This window comes from Struthio camelus, chromosome 3 (assembly GCF_040807025.1).
Source record: "Struthio camelus isolate bStrCam1 chromosome 3, bStrCam1.hap1, whole genome shotgun sequence".
NCBI lineage: Eukaryota > Metazoa > Chordata > Aves > Struthioniformes > Struthionidae > Struthio > Struthio camelus.
Genome location: NC_090944.1, coordinates 72,005,153 through 72,025,942, shown reverse-complemented (window position 1 = coordinate 72,025,942; position 20,790 = coordinate 72,005,153). Strand labels below are relative to the sequence as shown.

The 20,790-nt window shown below is 62.6% G+C and overlaps 1 protein-coding gene across 1 annotated transcript; it reads right to left on the bottom strand.

The window, feature by feature from the left end:
• Positions 1–708: 708 nt before the first annotated feature.
• LOC138066606 (uncharacterized) lies at positions 709–8,299 on the bottom strand. Its single transcript, XM_068936492.1, has 9 exons — positions 7,605–8,299; positions 5,953–6,126; positions 5,197–5,238; positions 4,687–4,771; positions 4,536–4,583; positions 3,726–3,858; positions 3,215–3,360; positions 2,461–2,676; positions 709–1,888 (listed from the first exon to the last, which is right to left on the bottom strand). Exons 1-9 carry the CDS (start codon positions 7,622–7,624, stop codon positions 1,244–1,246), a joined length of 1,509 nt encoding a protein of 502 aa, XP_068792593.1. The 5' UTR covers positions 7,625–8,299; the 3' UTR covers positions 709–1,243.
• Positions 8,300–20,790: the final 12,491 nt, after the last annotated feature.

The window sequence follows — 20,790 nt, the reverse complement described above, 5'->3', positions numbered from 1 at the left end:
CCCAGGAGACAGAGTGATGAGCCCAAGAGCTGGTGCGTGAGGTTGAGGTGCTTCCGCACAGTCGGGCTCTGCGGACCCCGGGCCTGACTGGGCCTGACTTCAGCGTTTGGAGGTGCCGAAGGCGGTGGCCCGAGGGAGGCGGGGCTGCCGCAGCCCCAGCTCCCAGCTCCCAGCTCCCAGCTCCCAGCTCCCAGCTCCCAGCTCCCAGCTCCAGCCAGCAGCCAGGCTGAGCAGCTCTTCCCAACAGGCACCCACACACAAAATGCCCACGCACCTAGACAATTCACAGCGACACATGGCTGGCCACACACATAAACACAGACTTGGCTCAGATCCCCTGCTCCCTCCAGGAGCCAGCTCGCAGACCCTCGCTCTCTCCGGTCTCCAGCCCCCGCGGCCGCCTCAATGCCGTCCCCAAAGCCTCTTAGCCTACTTGCTGGCCGGTCTGGCTTGAAATTTGCTAGCAATCGCACACTGACAAACGGATCCTCCCGCGCTCCACGTGCTGTGCCAGAGGCGCACGGGGACCGTGGCCCCCGCTGCGACACCCCGTCGCTGGCACGTGCCCCTCCAGCCACACACAGGCACACAGAACAGAGAGTCTCCCCACCCAGGAAAATAGTTAGAAACGGACGGCATTTAATGCGAAGACGGGAGCGCGGCCAGGCTGCTCCTTTCTCCAGTGAGGGGATTTGGTTCCCTCTCCTGTCCCTGTTCCCCTCTGCTCCTTTGGCCGTGTGGAGATGAGAGCCTTGTAGCACAGAACCCGGCAAACCGTAGCCCTTGGGATTCCTTCAGGAGCCAATTGCCCAGGCCTGCCTGCCAAGGGCTGTAACGTTTTGGCTGCCGTGTCTGCGAGCATCACGGTTTCGGCAGCGACAGGCTCTTCGAGGGCTGCAGCTGGCGCTGGCACCTCCGAGCCCTTGGCTCCAGGGAAGGCTGAGCCAGGGCCTTCCTCTGGCCCACGTAAAACCTCTTGCTGGACAGCAGGGCAGTAATGGACATCACCTCTCACAGCTGCCAGGGTGCCAGAGCCTCCTACTTCTTGGCCTCCTCTTTCCACCACTTGCTCCGCTTCGTTTTCTTCCGTCTGAACGCCTTCACAGCCTGAGGTTTCGAGGACTTCTCGTCCTGCTTCCACAGGCTCTTCTTCAGCTCCGCTGCCTTGTGTTTCACGTTTCTTCCGACTTCTGTCAGGGAGGACAGCGCTCCCGGTGCCAGTGATAGCCATGCCTGATGATGCTCAGGCAGACAGGTCGTCTCCTTCAAGCTGTGCGGGGGCTGCAGGGACAGAGCCTGCTGAGTCCCCACTGAGGACGGCATCTTCCAGTTTGCTACCCTCACTATTTCCACGCTGCGAGGGTGTTTCGGTTTGGAGGACGGCACCTTGTATTGTGCCGCCTGCGGTCTCATCGCTCTGGGGAAGCCCTTCTCTTGTTGTTCTTTCTGCGCTTGGGGGTTCCAAGATGGGCCCTTTCGCAGCCACCTGCACGCAAGCCCCCTCGGTCACACTCTGCCCGGCCGCTGCCGCTGCTTCTGAGCCAGTTGTTTCTGGCGTGAGGGCAGAGGCTTGCATCTCCTTCTGCACGGCCAGCTCGGCAGCGGGCACTTCTGTGCTTTGCAAGGCAGGCAGCCCAGGCTCTCCCTGCGGGGGTGCCGCCTCACCAGGAGCTCCTTGAGCCCACGCTTGGTCGCGGGAGTCCAAGGCAGGAGTTTCCTCTTCTGCCTCAGGTGTGCCAGGGACCGCAACGACAACTGCTTCTGTGCGCTCCGGTCCCTCGGGGAGGCTGTCGCTCCCGCCTTCCAGCTGCACAGCCACTTCACTTGCAGCCGCTGCAGTGCCTGCAGGCCCCAAGGCAGAGGTGCCGCCGCCGTCCCCGTTTTGCGCCTGAGGAGAGCGGGAAGAGGAATTGGGAAGAAGGCACACGCAGCTAGAGGAACGAAGGGCAGCCAAAAAGAAGGGACAGGCGGCAGCACCCACACCAAAGACAAGGCCAGGAAGAGATGCTGCTGGGAAGGCAGGGAAGAGGCCAGGAGCACATCAGCCACCACCGCTCCTGCACATGTGAAGCGCAGGGAGTGGAGCCGTTTCTGGCCTGCCTTTGCAGAGGGGCCTCAGCCACAACTGCCTCTCTGCCTGGGGCTGAAGGTACCCTCAGGTATGTGCCCCACAGTATCGTAGGACCTCTTCCGTCGCGCTGCTCTGGGCAGGAGCCTGAACGGCAACTGGTGCTGCACCTCCGGCTTCCAACACTCCACCTCCCACCTCCTTTCCTGCAGGAAGCGCAGCCACCTCACTCTGCACACACGTGCCTCAGCGGCAGCTGCTTCAGCACTTTCTTTGGCATTTGCACAGTTACAACCATACTTCCTTAGAGTCTTGCCTTTCTGGGCTGCAAATCATGTCGATGCTCACAAGGACCATTCGGGCCGGCCTGCGTTGCTCTTCAGGACTCCTACCTTCTCCTCTTGGCCCTGCTTCTCCCGCTCCTCCAGGCGCTGTGGCTCAGCACACCCTGCACAAGGCAGTTCCCCATCCGCCGCCTCAAGTGGCTGCAGCTTGGCCAGCTCTTCTTCTTCTTCCCGCTGGATGGCCGCAAACACTTTCTCCATCGCTTTCTCAACCAAGTCTTCCACGAGGGGCTGGACCTCAGCATCAAAGTCGAGCTCGTGCAGCTGGGTGTCAGTGGGACACAGAGAAACCACTTGAGATCACCGTCATCCTTAGCCTCTTGGCAAGGAGAAGTGCAGGTGGCGGCCCCTATGTCAGCTGTGGCAGGAGGCACAAACACAGGCGCGGGCTACACGACCGGTGGGCCGGCGGGAGACTCAGCCTGTCGCATGGACGCGGCAACACCACACACCTCCTTGCAGCCACCTTGGCAGCTGCCAGGAAGAGGCCGAGCGCTCCCCTGCACCTCCTCTCTGCTCACCTCTGCCTTCCCAACCCCGCTCGGCCTGCAGGGCTATCGCTACGGGGGAGAGCAGCACTGCCCAGCACTGCCATTTGGAGCTGAAAGCAGCACGGCCACAGCATCTGCAGAAGCAGCGCTGCCGCTCCCCTCGCAGCAGACACGGGAAACCATGGGCTTATGCCTTCTCTGAGGAGAAGGTCCCCAGGTCCCCAGCGTCTCTGCTCAGTTGCGCACGAGCAACTTGCTTTGTCCATGGGACACTCTGGGACAGTGCTTGTGGCCCAGAGGGTGCCTCATACCTCTCCTTGTCCGACTTGGGTGGCCACATCTCTTCCTCGTTCTCTTTGGGCAGAGAGGGGCGAGCGTGGTGTGTCCGCAGGGGCAGCTGCCTGACTTGCCACGTGCACCAATACTGCATGCTTGAGAGGCTCTTCTGCATGCAGCTCTGGAAAGCAAAAGCAGGAGGAATGCTGCAGGTTGCATTCTGTTCAGCTTTCAAGTTCAAGTCATGCTGCCGACACTGCTGCTGACGACTCAGCAGGGCAAACTGTCTCCAGGGCATGGGCAGCAGAAGGACTTCTGCGCAGGAAAGCAACAAACCCCAACTCCAAACGTCCAGCAGCTTTCGGTGTGGGCCCTTGCAGACCCTGGTCTCTCTCCTGTCTGTAAGGGAAGCCTACTTCTCGCTCTCCTCCCGTAGAGACAACGGACCGGGCTCAGGAAATCAGGGCCGGGGTATATCAGCGTTTGTCGGTGGGAAGGGGAAGAGATGGGGAAGGGGATGAAAGTCAAGCCCGTCCAGCCTTCTACCTGTGTGCCCTTCGGCGTGCGCTCTGCCTGCCCCAAGCTCCGGTGTTGGTGGCTGCGTCCGCCTCTGCGCTTTCGCTCTGGCCAGTGCTCGTCCCACTGCTTCTCTCCGCCTTTGAATCTTCAGCCAGGCAGGCTGGGCAGCAGGGAGGGCAAGAACATCACCAGAGACTTGCTAGGCAAATGCCACTGAGTTCTCTCAGGGGCTAACGAAGCCTTGCTGCTTCCCTCCTGCAAACCTGGTCTTCCATTTGGCTCGTCGGCACCCTGACCCTGACGAGGGAGCTCTCGGCTCTGTAGCTCACGGGGCTCGCGCTGCATGCAGCGCCCCAGGCCCTGCCCGACAGGCACCCAGCCCAGGGCCCTTTCAGGCTGCTGCTGCAGCCAGAAAAGGCACAGCCCCACACCAGGCGTCCAGAGGTGGCCGAGAGCGGACAGGCTGCCTTCCCGTGCTCTCCTGCGCCACTGGGGACTTCCTCCCAAACGCCGCCGGTGAGGAAGCGGCCGGTGTCTCGATGGCTTTGGCCCCTGCCACCTTCCCTCCCAAAACTGCCCGGCAGCCCTGGGGACACCCTGGCTGCTCCCGGCCCTTTCTGCCCAGAGTGGCCTGCAAAGGGCTCTGCCCGCTCCCAGGCAATGGCAGGCAGTGGGCAGCCCCGTGCTGCTCCCCCGCTGCTGCCGGCCGGCCGGCTGGGTCCTCCACGCTGCGCCCCACAGGGCCCTGGCCACCTCCCGGGCAGCCGCCCCCACTCTGCCACAATACCTCCCACCAACACCCAGCAAGGGCCCGGGCCAGAGGGAGCCACTGCTTACCTCCACCGAAATCAATGTCTCAATGGTCTTGGCAGTCAGTGTCACCGACTAGGCAAGAGGACAAAGAGCCAACGTGAGCAACTCGTCACAGGGGCTGGTCTCAAAAGCCAAGCGGCTCTCTGGGTGCAGCGGACACGCCGGGGACACTTACGTGATTGTAGACGCCGACCACCTTGGCGAGAAGCCGAATGGAGGCCAGCCGGGTGACCCTGGGCTCCCGGGCTCCTCGGCGTTGCCTGGGCACAGGGCAGAGGCAAGGGAAGAGCCCTGTCACACCGACACCTCTCCGCTCTCTCCCCTGCAGCCAGCCCGCACTTCCACGGCACCCTGACGCACGGGACCTTGCCGCACTGCTCGCTGGCAGCACCGCTCTGTAACGCCCCCGGGTCCTGCTGACTACGGGCCTCCTCCGTACAGAAACGGAAAGCGGCAGCTCGGCGTCTCAAGCCATGCACGCAAGGAGCTGTGCTGACAACTCCGTGGCGTTGCGGTTAATGGGCAGTCACAAGGCTCAGCAACTCACACCGTTCTGCCCAGGAGCTGCGCTGCGCAGTGGGTCTCCCTTTCCCCCACCTACACTGCGGGGAGAGCTGCCCCTGGAGCTCTCCAGCCACCGCCTTCAGCCTTGTCTCCGCAGGCTGACTTCCCTGGCAAGGCTTACCTGAGGAGCGTGCTGAGCCAGAGCTCCTTCACCTCCTGCGACCTGCAGCGAAAAGGAGAAACAGCCTCGCACCTCGCTGCTGCTCACCCTTTGGGGTGACGCGGGCCCCACACACATCCCCCCGCCACCTGGGGAGAGGGCCAGGGCCAGGGCCAGGGCCGAGCCTCGTGGGGCCGAGCCCGCACAGGGACTCGCCAGCAGCTCTGGCTTCCTCTGTCCTTCTCGAGGAGCTACCTCTCTTTCTTCCCTCTTCTCTTCTCGCCTTCCCTCGCTTCAGGAGAGCAAAAGCCCTTGTAGCGGTTAGGCAGGCGAAAGAGGAGAGAGCTGCCGGGGCGAGTCCCCTGGCAGGGGCATGCGGGAAGGGGGCGGCAGCGTGAGGTGTTCACGGGGGACAATCTCTGACCTGAACAGCTCCTGCAGGGCAGCCGCGGGGCCCGGCAGAGCCTGTGGCTTGACTACGGACTTGCCGCAAGAGCCTGCCCCTCTGTGCGAGCTCTGGCCCTCCTGCAAACGAGCTCGCTCCCCTCCCTTCCCGGGAAGGCCCACGGCTTTGCCTTCACCCAACGGGAAGCAGCAGCCCCCGCGGGCCTGTCCTCGCCTTCAAAGACTCACGGGGTCCTGGTCTGAAACCAAAGCGGGGCCTCTCCTCTCACCCCCCCACAGCCTGACCTGAGCCCCAGCAAGCCCACGGAGGCCTCAAGGCGAGCGCGGTGCCCTGCACCCCCCACCGCCACACTCCCTGTCCCCAAGACGCACCCAAAAGTGACCACACACAGGTTGGTGGGCCAGGCGAGGATGAGGGCATTGCTGCATTTGATGCCCAGCTCCGCCGCCGCTTCCTCGCGCCCACGCGCCACCTCATCCTCGCCGCACAGCACCCACAGCTCGCTGAGGCGCACCCGGTGCTTCAGCCAGAAGCTGGAGCCACATCTGCGGGGCAGAAGAGCAGGCACCGACTTGCAGGTTGCCGTGCTGGGGGCAGCCCCAGCACTCCTCCAGGGCAGGGCCATTTCCCAGGGGCAGAGCCTTGGGGCGGCCCCCCACCGGCGAGCCTCACGCGGGAGAAAGGAGCCTCAGGCCCAGGCCACACCGAGGCGGCGCTGCCCATGAGTCGAGTCGCTGCTGGGAAGCGATGCCAGCAGACGCTTCGTCAGGGGCTGCTGCTCAGGAGGCCCGAACCAGAAGGCTGTCCTTTCCCTCTTACACCTCCCCAAATTAAAGGGACGCTGCGTCTGTCCCTGCAGCTTAGGGACAGCCGGGCAGGGCACTGCAGCTCATTTGGACCACGAGCGCTCGTGGGGAGCAAAGGGCATCCGCAGAGCGGACGCTCAGGGAGGACAGGAGGAAGGCCGCCTTCTGGACGCCCTCCATGGGGCTTTTGGATGCTAGAAGCTTGGACAAGCCGTGCTGGGCAGTACCGATACTTGCTGCAGACAGCAGCTGCTCAGGGAGGAGCAAATGCAAAGACCTTGGCTAAAGTGCCTTCCCCTGCCCAGCTGTGGGCACCCCCGCCAGCATTCGGGTTTACAAGAAAGCCCGTGCCGCCTTGCTTTTGCAGCCCTGCCAGGCTTCAAAGGAAGCCGCGCGCGTCGGCTGCGGGCCAGCGGCTGTGCAGGCAGCCCCACGGAGGCGCTTGCTCCTGCAGCGGGAGCCGCGGTGCCCTGGGGCTGCTGGCAGAGGCCGTGGCGGCGAGGAAGGACGGCTCTGGTTGCCATTCTTACTTGAAGCTGGCAATAGCGAGGGCGTCTGGGAAGAGCAGCAGGTGCCTGTCCTTGGTGCGCTGGTGGCGCGTCACCTGCACACGGTCGCTGAGGAGGAGCTGGGGACTCCTGCTCGAGACGAAGGCGCTCGGTGGCTGCCGGGGCTGGGAGGCTTCCCTGCCCAAGAGCCCGAGGCGGGGGCGAGGAGCCCCCCGGCGAAGGTCCCTGGGCCATCCCTGCGTGCTGGGAGTGGGGCTGGCAGCACGCCTCCCGCCGCAGCAGTTCGCCTGTCCCATGGTGCCGCAAGTGGGCACGTGAAGCAGTGTGCCCGTGCCAGGCAGTGCCACTGCGCTGGGAGCCTGTGTCTCCCCACGCTGCCCCGCGCTGGCACAGAGCCGCACTGCGGGACGGACGCTGGTGGCCGCGGCCGAGGTCACCGTGGGTGCTGCGGCGGCACATTGTGATGCGGCGGCTGGGCCACGGGGCAGCTCCGGGGCCACGGGCAGGGCTCTCCCCGGCCACCCGGGGCCTCCAACGCCCCAGGATTTCCTTTTTTCACAGGCAGCAGTCGAACTGGTTGCTGGGTGCCTGCCTTTTCCTTCTTGACTGTCAATCTGAAGCCAGCACACTCAAAAGCCTCTGTCCAACCCACCTCCTAAGCGTGTGGCTCAGATGCTTGGTCTAAGGCTGCTGCATCTTCTTACGTACCTGGAGATCCTCTTCTCCATCAGCTACGCCATCCTCGGTGCTTGAGCCAGAGGGACTTGGCTCCCGTAATTACGGCCTATTCCTGCAAGTTTGCACTCCACTGCTCTGCTGGTCCCACTGACCTCTGAACCCTTCAGAGCGGTCGCCTCTCCTCCTTCTGCCTCTGCATAACAACCGTGAGGCTGGCGACCCCACCCCAGAGGACATGCTGGTGGATCTTTCACCTGGTCCTCAGGGTGCTTGAAACCCCCACCCACCGTGTCTGCCTCTGACACTGAAACGTGTGCAGACATCTGCGTTTGCCCAGCAATCACCTGACAGAGGAAATCTGGCATCTTCGTCTTCTTCAGCTCGGTGGCAGTGGAGAGGTCTCTAAACCTCCTTCAAATTCCCAGAGGGCGCTGGCTCCTTCTTTTTTTTTTTCCTTTTTCCTTAGGCAGGCAGGAGTATCTGTAGGAAGTGTTTGGAATCTCTCCCCACAGCCTCTCCCCCCCAAAATCACATCCATCTTTAGGAGTTACTTTGATAACCACGAGGTAGGGGAGCTCTTAGCCAGCTAATAGCTCATCTGATGCATTCAAGAAGGTAGCTTGAATAGAATCAGTGTTCTTGGTGGGCTTGCCTGGACAATTTATTTCAGTGCGCATGGAAGAGGGGGCAGATGGTCCCTACCAGGACTGACTGTTCTAGAGAAGGCAGGAATTGCTACTTGTCCTTTTTCCCCTCAGTAATGTTGTCCTTTTCCTCTGTCTCCGTAGCAGTGAGCTGCTGCCCCTGTCCTCCTCAGCATCTTGGTGAGAACGAGACAGGCAGGGGACGTGAACCTCCAGAGGTGATGCGTGGCCCCCAGTCTCTTGGTGGGCACTGCTCCCAGGAGACAGAGTGATGAGCCCAAGAGCTGGTGCGTGAGGTTGAGGTGCTTCCGCACAGTCGGGCTCTGCGGACCCCGGGCCTGACTGGGCCTGACTTCAGCGTTTGGAGGTGCCGAAGGCGGTGGCCCGAGGGAGGCGGGGCTGCCGCAGCCCCAGCTCCCAGCTCCCAGCTCCCAGCTCCCAGCTCCCAGCTCCCAGCTCCCAGCTCCAGCCAGCAGCCAGGCTGAGCAGCTCTTCCCAACAGGCACCCACACACAAAATGCCCACGCACCTAGACAATTCACAGCGACACATGGCTGGCCACACACATAAACACAGACTTGGCTCAGATCCCCTGCTCCCTCCAGGAGCCAGCTCGCAGACCCTCGCTCTCTCCGGTCTCCAGCCCCCGCGGCCGCCTCAATGCCGTCCCCAAAGCCTCTTAGCCTACTTGCTGGCCGGTCTGGCTTGAAATTTGCTAGCAATCGCACACTGACAAACGGATCCTCCCGCGCTCCACGTGCTGTGCCAGAGGCGCACGGGGACCGTGGCCCCCGCTGCGACACCCCGTCGCTGGCACGTGCCCCTCCAGCCACACACAGGCACACAGAACAGAGAGTCTCCCCACCCAGGAAAATAGTTAGAAACGGACGGCATTTAATGCGAAGACGGGAGCGCGGCCAGGCTGCTCCTTTCTCCAGTGAGGGGATTTGGTTCCCTCTCCTGTCCCTGTTCCCCTCTGCTCCTTTGGCCGTGTGGAGATGAGAGCCTTGTAGCACAGAACCCGGCAAACCGTAGCCCTTGGGATTCCTTCAGGAGCCAATTGCCCAGGCCTGCCTGCCAAGGGCTGTAACGTTTTGGCTGCCGTGTCTGCGAGCATCACGGTTTCGGCAGCGACAGGCTCTTCGAGGGCTGCAGCTGGCGCTGGCACCTCCGAGCCCTTGGCTCCAGGGAAGGCTGAGCCAGGGCCTTCCTCTGGCCCACGTAAAACCTCTTGCTGGACAGCAGGGCAGTAATGGACATCACCTCTCACAGCTGCCAGGGTGCCAGAGCCTCCTACTTCTTGGCCTCCTCTTTCCACCACTTGCTCCGCTTCGTTTTCTTCCGTCTGAACGCCTTCACAGCCTGAGGTTTCGAGGACTTCTCGTCCTGCTTCCACAGGCTCTTCTTCAGCTCCGCTGCCTTGTGTTTCACGTTTCTTCCGACTTCTGTCAGGGAGGACAGCGCTCCCGGTGCCAGTGATAGCCATGCCTGATGATGCTCAGGCAGACAGGTCGTCTCCTTCAAGCTGTGCGGGGGCTGCAGGGACAGAGCCTGCTGAGTCCCCACTGAGGACGGCATCTTCCAGTTTGCTACCCTCCCTATTTCCACGCTGCGAGGGTGTTTCGGTTTGGAGGACGGCACCTTGTATTGTGCCGCCTGCGGTCTCATCGCTCTGGGGAAGCCCTTCTCTTGTTGTTCTTTCTGCGCTTGGGGGTTCCAAGATGGGCCCTTTCGCAGCCACCTGCACGCAAGCCCCCTCGGTCACACTCTGCCCGGCCGCTGCCGCTGCTTCTGAGCCAGTTGTTTCTGGCGTGAGGGCAGAGGCTTGCATCTCCTTCTGCACGGCCAGCTCGGCAGCGGGCACTTCTGTGCTTTGCAAGGCAGGCAGCCCAGGCTCTCCCTGCGGGGGTGCTGCCTCACCAGGAGCTCCTTGAGCCCACGCTTGGTCGCGGGAGTCCAAGGCAGGAGTTTCCTCTTCTGCCTCAGGTGTGCCAGGGACCGCAACGACAACTGCTTCTGTGCGCTCCGGTCCCTCGGGGAGGCTGTCGCTCCCGCCTTCCAGCTGCACAGCCACTTCACTTGCAGCCGCTGCAGTGCCTGCAGGCCCCAAGGCAGAGGTGCCGCCGCCGTCCCCGTTTTGCGCCTGAGGAGAGCGGGAAGAGGAATTGGGAAGAAGGCACACGCAGCTAGAGGAACGAAGGGCAGCCAAAAAGAAGGGACAGGCGGCAGCACCCACACCAAAGACAAGGCCAGGAAGAGATGCTGCTGGGAAGGCAGGGAAGAGGCCAGGAGCACATCAGCCACCACCGCTCCTGCACATGTGAAGCGCAGGGAGTGGAGCCGTTTCTGGCCTGCCTTTGCAGAGGGGCCTCAGCCACAACTGCCTCTCTGCCTGGGGCTGAAGGTACCCTCAGGTATGTGCCCCACAGTATCGTAGGACCTCTTCCGTCGCGCTGCTCTGGGCAGGAGCCTGAACGGCAACTGGTGCTGCACCTCCGGCTTCCAACACTCCACCTCCCACCTCCTTTCCTGCAGGAAGCGCAGCCACCTCACTCTGCACACACGTGCCTCAGCGGCAGCTGCTTCAGCACTTTCTTTGGCATTTGCACAGTTACAACCATACTTCCTTAGAGTCTTGCCTTTCTGGGCTGCAAATCATGTCGATGCTCACAAGGACCATTCGGGCCGGCCTGCGTTGCTCTTCAGGACTCCTACCTTCTCCTCTTGGCCCTGCTTCTCCCGCTCCTCCAGGCGCTGTGGCTCAGCACACCCTGCACAAGGCAGTTCCCCATCCGCCGCCTCAAGTGGCTGCAGCTTGGCCAGCTCTTCTTCTTCTTCCCGCTGGATGGCCGCAAACGCTTTCTCCATCGCTTTCTCAACCAAGTCTTCCACGAGGGGCTGGACCTCAGCATCAAAGTCGAGCTCGTGCAGCTGGGTGTCAGTGGGACACAGAGAAACCACTTGAGATCACCGTCATCCTTAGCCTCTTGGCAAGGAGAAGTGCAGGTGGCGGCCCCTATGTCAGCTGTGGCAGGAGGCACAAACACAGGCGCGGGCTACACGACCGGTGGGCCGGCGGGAGACTCAGCCTGTCGCATGGACGCGGCAACACCACACACCTCCTTGCAGCCACCTTGGCAGCTGCCAGGAAGAGGCCGAGCGCTCCCCTGCACCTCCTCTCTGCTCACCTCTGCCTTCCCAACCCCGCTCGGCCTGCAGGGCTATCGCTACGGGGGAGAGCAGCACTGCCCAGCACTGCCATTTGGAGCTGAAAGCAGCACGGCCACAGCATCTGCAGAAGCAGCGCTGCCGCTCCCCTCGCAGCAGACACGGGAAACCATGGGCTTATGCCTTCTCTGAGGAGAAGGTCCCCAGGTCCCCAGCGTCTCTGCTCAGTTGCGCACGAGCAACTTGCTTTGTCCATGGGACACTCTGGGACAGTGCTTGTGGCCCAGAGGGTGCCTCATACCTCTCCTTGTCCGACTTGGGTGGCCACATCTCTTCCTCGTTCTCTTTGGGCAGAGAGGGGCGAGCGTGGTGTGTCCGCAGGGGCAGCTGCCTGACTTGCCACGTGCACCAATACTGCATGCTTGAGAGGCTCTTCTGCATGCAGCTCTGGAAAGCAAAAGCAGGAGGAATGCTGCAGGTTGCATTCTGTTCAGCTTTCAAGTTCAAGTCATGCTGCCGACACTGCTGCTGACGACTCAGCAGGGCAAACTGTCTCCAGGGCATGGGCAGCAGAAGGACTTCTGCGCAGGAAAGCAACAAACCCCAACTCCAAACGTCCAGCAGCTTTCGGTGTGGGCCCTTGCAGACCCTGGTCTCTCTCCTGTCTGTAAGGGAAGCCTACTTCTCGCTCTCCTCCCGTAGAGACAACGGACCGGGCTCAGGAAATCAGGGCCGGGGTATATCAGCGTTTGTCGGTGGGAAGGGGAAGAGATGGGGAAGGGGATGAAAGTCAAGCCCGTCCAGCCTTCTACCTGTGTGCCCTTCGGCGTGCGCTCTGCCTGCCCCAAGCTCCGGTGTTGGTGGCTGCGTCCGCCTCTGCGCTTTCGCTCTGGCCAGTGCTCGTCCCACTGCTTCTCTCCGCCTTTGAATCTTCAGCCAGGCAGGCTGGGCAGCAGGGAGGGCAAGAACATCACCAGAGACTTGCTAGGCAAATGCCACTGAGTTCTCTCAGGGGCTAACGAAGCCTTGCTGCTTCCCTCCTGCAAACCTGGTCTTCCATTTGGCTCGTCGGCACCCTGACCCTGACGAGGGAGCTCTCGGCTCTGTAGCTCACGGGGCTCGCGCTGCATGCAGCGCCCCAGGCCCTGCCCGACAGGCACCCAGCCCAGGGCCCTTTCAGGCTGCTGCTGCAGCCAGAAAAGGCACAGCCCCACACCAGGCGTCCAGAGGTGGCCGAGAGCGGACAGGCTGCCTTCCCGTGCTCTCCTGCGCCACTGGGGACTTCCTCCCAAACGCCGCCGGTGAGGAAGCGGCCGGTGTCTCGATGGCTTTGGCCCCTGCCACCTTCCCTCCCAAAACTGCCCGGCAGCCCTGGGGACACCCTGGCTGCTCCCGGCCCTTTCTGCCCAGAGTGGCCTGCAAAGGGCTCTGCCCGCTCCCAGGCAATGGCAGGCAGTGGGCAGCCCCGTGCTGCTCCCCCGCTGCTGCCGGCCGGCCGGCTGGGTCCTCCACGCTGCGCCCCACAGGGCCCTGGCCACCTCCCGGGCAGCCGCCCCCACTCTGCCACAATACCTCCCACCAACACCCAGCAAGGGCCCGGGCCAGAGGGAGCCACTGCTTACCTCCACCGAAATCAATGTCTCAATGGTCTTGGCAGTCAGTGTCACCGACTAGGCAAGAGGACAAAGAGCCAACGTGAGCAACTCGTCACAGGGGCTGGTCTCAAAAGCCAAGCGGCTCTCTGGGTGCAGCGGACACGCCGGGGACACTTACGTGATTGTAGACGCCGACCACCTTGGCGAGAAGCCGAATGGAGGCCAGCCGGGTGACCCTGGGCTCCCGGGCTCCTCGGCGTTGCCTGGGCACAGGGCAGAGGCAAGGGAAGAGCCCTGTCACACCGACACCTCTCCGCTCTCTCCCCTGCAGCCAGCCCGCACTTCCACGGCACCCTGACGCACGGGACCTTGCCGCACTGCTCGCTGGCAGCACCGCTCTGTAACGCCCCCGGGTCCTGCTGACTACGGGCCTCCTCCGTACAGAAACGGAAAGCGGCAGCTCGGCGTCTCAAGCCATGCACGCAAGGAGCTGTGCTGACAACTCCGTGGCGTTGCGGTTAATGGGCAGTCACAAGGCTCAGCAACTCACACCGTTCTGCCCAGGAGCTGCGCTGCGCAGTGGGTCTCCCTTTCCCCCACCTACACTGCGGGGAGAGCTGCCCCTGGAGCTCTCCAGCCACCGCCTTCAGCCTTGTCTCCGCAGGCTGACTTCCCTGGCAAGGCTTACCTGAGGAGCGTGCTGAGCCAGAGCTCCTTCACCTCCTGCGACCTGCAGCGAAAAGGAGAAACAGCCTCGCACCTCGCTGCTGCTCACCCTTTGGGGTGACGCGGGCCCCACACACATCCCCCCGCCACCTGGGGAGAGGGCCAGGGCCAGGGCCAGGGCCGAGCCTCGTGGGGCCGAGCCCGCACAGGGACTCGCCAGCAGCTCTGGCTTCCTCTGTCCTTCTCGAGGAGCTACCTCTCTTTCTTCCCTCTTCTCTTCTCGCCTTCCCTCGCTTCAGGAGAGCAAAAGCCCTTGTAGCGGTTAGGCAGGCGAAAGAGGAGAGAGCTGCCGGGGCGAGTCCCCTGGCAGGGGCATGCGGGAAGGGGGCGGCAGCGTGAGGTGTTCACGGGGGACAATCTCTGACCTGAACAGCTCCTGCAGGGCAGCCGCGGGGCCCGGCAGAGCCTGTGGCTTGACTACGGACTTGCCGCAAGAGCCTGCCCCTCTGTGCGAGCTCTGGCCCTCCTGCAAACGAGCTCGCTCCCCTCCCTTCCCGGGAAGGCCCACGGCTTTGCCTTCACCCAACGGGAAGCAGCAGCCCCCGCGGGCCTGTCCTCGCCTTCAAAGACTCACGGGGTCCTGGTCTGAAACCAAAGCGGGGCCTCTCCTCTCACCCCCCCACAGCCTGACCTGAGCCCCAGCAAGCCCACGGAGGCCTCAAGGCGAGCGCGGTGCCCTGCACCCCCCACCGCCACACTCCCTGTCCCCAAGACGCACCCAAAAGTGACCACACACAGGTTGGTGGGCCAGGCGAGGATGAGGGCATTGCTGCATTTGATGCCCAGCTCCGCTGCCGCTTCCTCGCGCCCACGCGCCACCTCATCCTCGCCGCACAGCACCCACAGCTCGCTGAGGCGCACCCGGTGCTTCAGCCAGAAGCTGGAGCCACATCTGCGGGGCAGAAGAGCAGGCACCGACTTGCAGGTTGCCGTGCTGGGGGCAGCCCCAGCACTCCTCCAGGGCAGGGCCATTTCCCAGGGGCAGAGCCTTGGGGCGGCCCCCCACCGGCGAGCCTCACGCGGGAGAAAGGAGCCTCAGGCCCAGGCCACACCGAGGCGGCGCTGCCCACGAGTCGAGTCGCTGCTGGGAAGCGATGCCAGCAGACGCTTCGTCAGGGGCTGCTGCTCAGGAGGCCCGAACCAGAAGGCTGTCCTTTCCCTCTTACACCTCCCCAAATTAAAGGGACGCTGCGTCTGTCCCTGCAGCTTAGGGACAGCCGGGCAGGGCACTGCAGCTCATTTGGACCACGAGCGCTCGTGGGGAGCAAAGGGCATCCGCAGAGCGGACGCTCAGGGAGGACAGGAGGAAGGCCGCCTTCTGGACGCCCTCCATGGGGCTTTTGGATGCTAGAAGCTTGGACAAGCCGTGCTGGGCAGTACCGATACTTGCTGCAGACAGCAGCTGCTCAGGGAGGAGCAAATGCAAAGACCTTGGCTAAAGTGCCTTCCCCTGCCCAGCTGTGGGCACCCCCGCCAGCATTCGGGTTTACAAGAAAGCCCGTGCCGCCTTGCTTTTGCAGCCCTGCCAGGCTTCAAAGGAAGCCGCGCGCGTCGGCTGCGGGCCAGCGGCTGTGCAGGCAGCCCCACGGAGGCGCTTGCTCCTGCAGCGGGAGCCGCGGTGCCCTGGGGCTGCTGGCAGAGGCCGTGGCGGCGAGGAAGGACGGCTCTGGTTGCCATTCTTACTTGAAGCTGGCAATAGCGAGGGCGTCTGGGAAGAGCAGCAGGTGCCTGTCCTTGGTGCGCTGGTGGCGCGTCACCTGCACACGGTCGCTGAGGAGGAGCTGGGGACTCCTGCTCGAGACGAAGGCGCTCGGTGGCTGCCGGGGCTGGGAGGCTTCCCTGCCCAAGAGCCCGAGGCGGGGGCGAGGAGCCCCCCGGCGAAGGTCCCTGGGCCATCCCTGCGTGCTGGGAGTGGGGCTGGCAGCACGCTTCCCGCCGCAGCAGTTCGCCTGTCCCATGGTGCCGCAAGTGGGCACGTGAAGCAGTGTGCCCGTGCCAGGCAGTGCCACTGCGCTGGGAGCCTGTGTCTCCCCACGCTGCCCCGCGCTGGCACAGAGCCGCACTGCGGGACGGACGCTGGTGGCCGCGGCCGAGGTCACTGTGGGTGCTGCGGCGGCACATTGTGATGCGGCGGCTGGGCCACGGGGCAGCTCCGGGGCCACGGGCAGGGCTCTCCCCGGCCACCCGGGGCCTCCAACGCCCCAGGATTTCCTTTTTTCACAGGCAGCAGTCGAACTGGTTGCTGGGTGCCTGCCTTTTCCTTCTTGACTGTCAATCTGAAGCCAGCACACTCAAAAGCCTCTGTCCAACCCACCTCCTAAGCGTGTGGCTCAGATGCTTGGTCTAAGGCTGCTGCATCTTCTTACGTACCTGGAGATCCTCTTCTCCATCAGCTACGCCATCCTCGGTGCTTGAGCCAGAGGGACTTGGCTCCCGTAATTACGGCCTATTCCTGCAAGTTTGCACTCCACTGCTCTGCTGGTCCCACTGACCTCTGAACCCTTCAGAGCGGTCGCCTCTCCTCCTTCTGCCTCTGCATAACAACCGTGAGGCTGGCGACCCCACCCCAGAGGACATGCTGGTGGATCTTTCACCTGGTCCTCAGGGTGCTTGAAACCCCCACCCACCGTGTCTGCCTCTGACACTGAAACGTGTGCAGACATCTGCGTTTGCCCAGCAATCACCTGACAGAGGAAATCTGGCATCTTCGTCTTCTTCAGCTCGGTGGCAGTGGAGAGGTCTCTAAACCTCCTTCAAATTCCCAGAGGGCGCTGGCTCCTTCTTTTTTTTTTTCCTTTTTCCTTAGGCAGGCAGGAGTATCTGTAGGAAGTGTTTGGAATCTCTCCCCACAGCCTCTCCCCCCCAAAATCACATCCATCTTTAGGAGTTACTTTGATAACCACGAGGTAGGGGAGCTCTTAGCCAGCTAATAGCTCATCTGATGCATTCAAGAAGGTAGCTTGAATAGAATCAGTGTTCTTGGTGGGCTTGCCTGGACAATTTATTTCAGTGCGCATGGAAGAGGGGGCAGATGGTCCCTACCAGGACTGACTGTTCTAGAGAAGGCAGGAATTGCTACTTGTCCTTTTTCCCCTCAGTAATGTTGTCCTTTTCCTCTGTCTCCGTAGCGGTGAGCTGCTGCCCCTGTCCTCCTCAGCATCTTGGTGAGAACGAGACAGGCAGGGGACGTGAACCTCCAGAGGTGATGCGTGGCCCCCAGTCTCTTGGTGGGCACTGCTCCCAGGAGACAGAGTGATGAGCCCAAGAGCTGGTGCGTGAGGTTGAGGTGCTTCCGCACAGTCGGGCTCTGCGGACCCCGGGCCTGACTTCAGCGTTTGGAGGTGCTGAAGGCGGTGGCCCGAGGGAGGCGGGGCTGCCGCAGCCCCAGCTCCCAGCTCCCAGCTCCCAGCTCCCAGCTCCCAGCTCCCAGCTCCAGCCAGCAGCCAGGCTGAGCAGCTCTTCCCAACAGGCACCCACACACAAAATGCCCATGCACCTAGACAATTCACAGCGACACATGGCTGGCCACACACATAAACACAGACTTGGCTCAGATCCCCTGCTCCCTCCAGGAGCCAGCTCGCAGACCCTCGCTCTCTCCGGTCTCCAGCCCCCGCGGCCGCCTCAATGCCGTCCCCAAAGCCTCTTAGCCTACTTGCTGGCCGGTCTGGCTTGAAATTTGCTAGCAATCGCACACTGACAAACGGATCCTCCCGCGCTCCACGTGCTGCGCCAGAGGCGCACGGGGACCGTGGCCCCCGCTGCGACACCCCGTCGCTGGCACGTGCCCCTCCAGCCACACACAGGCACACAGAACAGAGAGTCTCCCCACCCAGGAAAATAGTTAGAAACGGACGGCATTTAATGCGAAGACGGGAGCGCGGCCAGGCTGCTCCTTTCTCCAGTGAGGGGATTTGGTTCCCTCTCCTGTCCCTGTTCCCCTCTGCTCCTTTGGCCGTGTGGAGATGAGAGCCTTGTAGCACAGAACCCGGCAAACCGTAGCCCTTGGGATTCCTTCAGGAGCCAATTGCCCAGGCCTGCCTGCCAAGGGCTGTAACGTTTTGGCTGCCGTGTCTGCGAGCATCACGGTTTCGGCAGCGACAGGCTCTTCGAGGGCTGCAGCTGGCGCTGGCACCTCCGAGCCCTTGGCTCCAGGGAAGGCTGAGCCAGGGCCTTCCTCTGGCCCACGTAAAACCTCTTGCTGGACAGCAGGGCAGTAATGGACATCACCTCTCACAGCTGCCAGGGTGCCAGAGCCTCCTACTTCTTGGCCTCCTCTTTCCACCACTTGCTCCGCTTCGTTTTCTTCCGTCTGAACGCCTTCACAGCCTGAGGTTTCGAGGACTTCTCGTCCTGCTTCCACAGGCTCTTCTTCAGCTCCGCTGCCTTGTGTTTCACGTTTCTTCCGACTTCTGTCAGGGAGGACAGCGCTCCCGGTGCCAGTGATAGCCATGCCTGATGATGCTCAGGCAGACAGGTCGTCTCCTTCAAGCTGTGCGGGGGCTGCAGGGACAGAGCCTGCTGAGTCCCCACTGAGGACGGCATCTTCCAGTTTGCTACCCTCCCTATTTCCACGCTGCGAGGGTGTTTCGGTTTGGAGGACGGCACCTTGTATTGTGCCGCCTGCGGTCTCATCGCTCTGGGGAAGCCCTTCTCTTGTTGTTCTTTCTGCGCTTGGGGGTTCCAAGATGGGCCCTTTCGCAGCCACCTGCACGCAAGCCCCCTCGGTCACACTCTGCCCGGCCGCTGCCGCTGCTTCTGAGCCAGTTGTTTCTGGCGTGAGGGCAGAGGCTTGCATCTCCTTCTGCACGGCCAGCTCGGCAGCGGGCACTTCTGTGCTTTGCAAGGCAGGCAGCCCAGGCTCTCCCTGCGGGGGTGCTGCCTCACCAGGAGCTCCTTGAGCCCACGCTTGGTCGCGGGAGTCCAAGGCAGGAGTTTCCTCTTCTGCCTCAGGTGTGCCAGGGACCGCAACGACAACTGCTTCTGTGCGCTCCGGTCCCTCGGGGAGGCTGTCGCTCCCGCCTTCCAGCTGCACAGCCACTTCACTTGCAGCCGCTGCAGTGCCTGCAGGCCCCAAGGCAGAGGTGCCGCCGCCGTCCCCGTTTTGCGCCTGAGGAGAGCGGGAAGAGGAATTGGGAAGAAGGCACACGCAGCTAGAGGAACGAAGGGCAGCCAAAAAGAAGGGACAGGCGGCAGCACCCACACCAAAGACAAGGCCAGGAAGAGATGCTGCTGGGAAGGCAGGGAAGAGGCCAGGAGCACATCAGCCACCACCGCTCCTGCACATGTGAAGCGCAGGGAGTGGAGCCGTTTCTGGCCTGCCTTTGCAGAGGGGCCTCAGCCACAACTGCCTCTCTGCCTGGGGCTGAAGGTACCCTCAGGTATGTGCCCCACAGTATCGTAGGACCTCTTCCGTCGCGCTGCTCTGGGCAGGAGCCTGAACGGCAACTGGTGCTGCACCTCCGGCTTCCAACACTCCACCTCCCACCTCCTTTCCTGCAGGAAGCGCAGCCACCTCACTCTGCACACACGTGCCTCAGCGGCAGCTGCTTCAGCACTTTCTTTGGCATTTGCACAGTTACAACCATACTTCCTTAGAGTCTTGCCTTTCTGGGCTGCAAATCATGTCGATGCTCACAAGGACCATTCGGGCCGGCCTGCGTTGCTCTTCAGGACTCCTACCTTCTCCTCTTGGCCCTGCTTCTCCCGCTCCTCCAGGCGCTGTGGCTCAGCACACCCTGCACAAGGCAGTTCCCCATCCGCCGCCTCAAGTGGCTGCAGCTTGGCCAGCTCTTCTTCTTCTTCCCGCTGGATGGCCGCAAACGCTTTCTCCATCGCTTTCTCAACCAAGTCTTCCACGAGGGGCTGGACCTCAGCATCAAAGTCGAGCTCGTGCAGCTGGGTGTCAGTGGGACACAGAGAAACCACTTGAGATCACCGTCATCCTTAGCCTCTTGGCAAGGAGAAGTGCAGGTGGCGGCCCCTATGTCAGCTGTGGCAGGAGGCACAAACACAGGCGCGGGCTACACGACCAGTGGGCCGGCGGGAGACTCAGCCTGTCGCATGGACGCGGCAACACCACACACCTCCTTGCAGCCACCTTGGCAGCTGCCAGGAAGAGGCCGAGCGCTCCCCTGCACCTCCTCTCTGCTCACCTCTGCCTTCCCAACCCCGCTCGGCCTGCAGGGCTATCGCTACGGGGGAGAGCAGCACTGCCCAGCACTGCCATTTGGAGCTGAAAGCAGCACGGCCACAGCATCTGCAGAAGCAGCGCTGCCGCTCCCCTCGCAGCAGACACGGGAAACCATGGGCTTATGCCTTCTCTGAGGAGAAGGTCCCCAGGTCCCCAGCGTCTCTGCTCAGTTGCGCACGAGCAACTTGCTTTGTCCATGGGACACTCTGGGACAGTGCTTGTGGCCCAGAGGGTGCCTCATACCTCTCCTTGTCCGACTTGGGTGGCCACATCTCTTCCTCGTTCTCTTTGGGCAGAGAGGGGCGAGCGTGGTGTGTCCGCAGGGGCAGCTGCCTGACTTGCCACGTGCACCAATACTGCATGCTTGAGAGGCTCTTCTGCATGCAGCTCTGGAAAGCAAAAGCAGGAGGAATGCTGCAGGTTGCATTCTGTTCAGCTTTCAAGTTCAAGTCATGCTGCCGACACTGCTGCTGACGACTCAGCAGGGCAAACTGTCTCCAGGGCATGGGCAGCAGAAGGACTTCTGCGCAGGAAAGCAACAAACCCCAACTCCAAACGTCCAGCAGCTTTCGGTGTGGGCCCTTGCAGACCCTGGTCTCTCTCCTGTCTGTAAGGGAAGCCTACTTCTCGCTCTCCTCCCGTAGAGACAACGGACCGGGCTCAGGAAATCAGGGCCGGGGTATATCAGCGTTTGTCGGTGGGAAGGGGAAGAGATGGGGAAGGGGATGAAAGTCAAGCCCGTCCAGCCTTCTACCTGTGTGCCCTTCGGCGTGCGCTCTGCCTGCCCCAAGCTCCGGTGTTGGTGGCTGCGTCCGCCTCTGCGCTTTCGCTCTGGCCAGTGCTCGTCCCACTGCTTCTCTCCGCCTTTGAATCTTCAGCCAGGCAGGCTG

Excerpts from the sequence above, each read along its gene's own strand:
- LOC138066606 (XM_068936492.1), bottom strand. The coding sequence starts at position 7,624 with ATGGAGAAGAGGATCTCCAG. Across the intron at positions 4,772-5,196 it reads TGGCTCAGCACGCTCCTCAG|GCAACGCCGAGGAGCCCGGG; the intron begins GTAAGCCTTGCC and ends CCCTGTGCCCAG. Across the intron at positions 4,584-4,686 it reads TGGTCGGCGTCTACAATCAC|TCGGTGACACTGACTGCCAA; the intron begins GTAAGTGTCCCC and ends CCTCTTGCCTAG.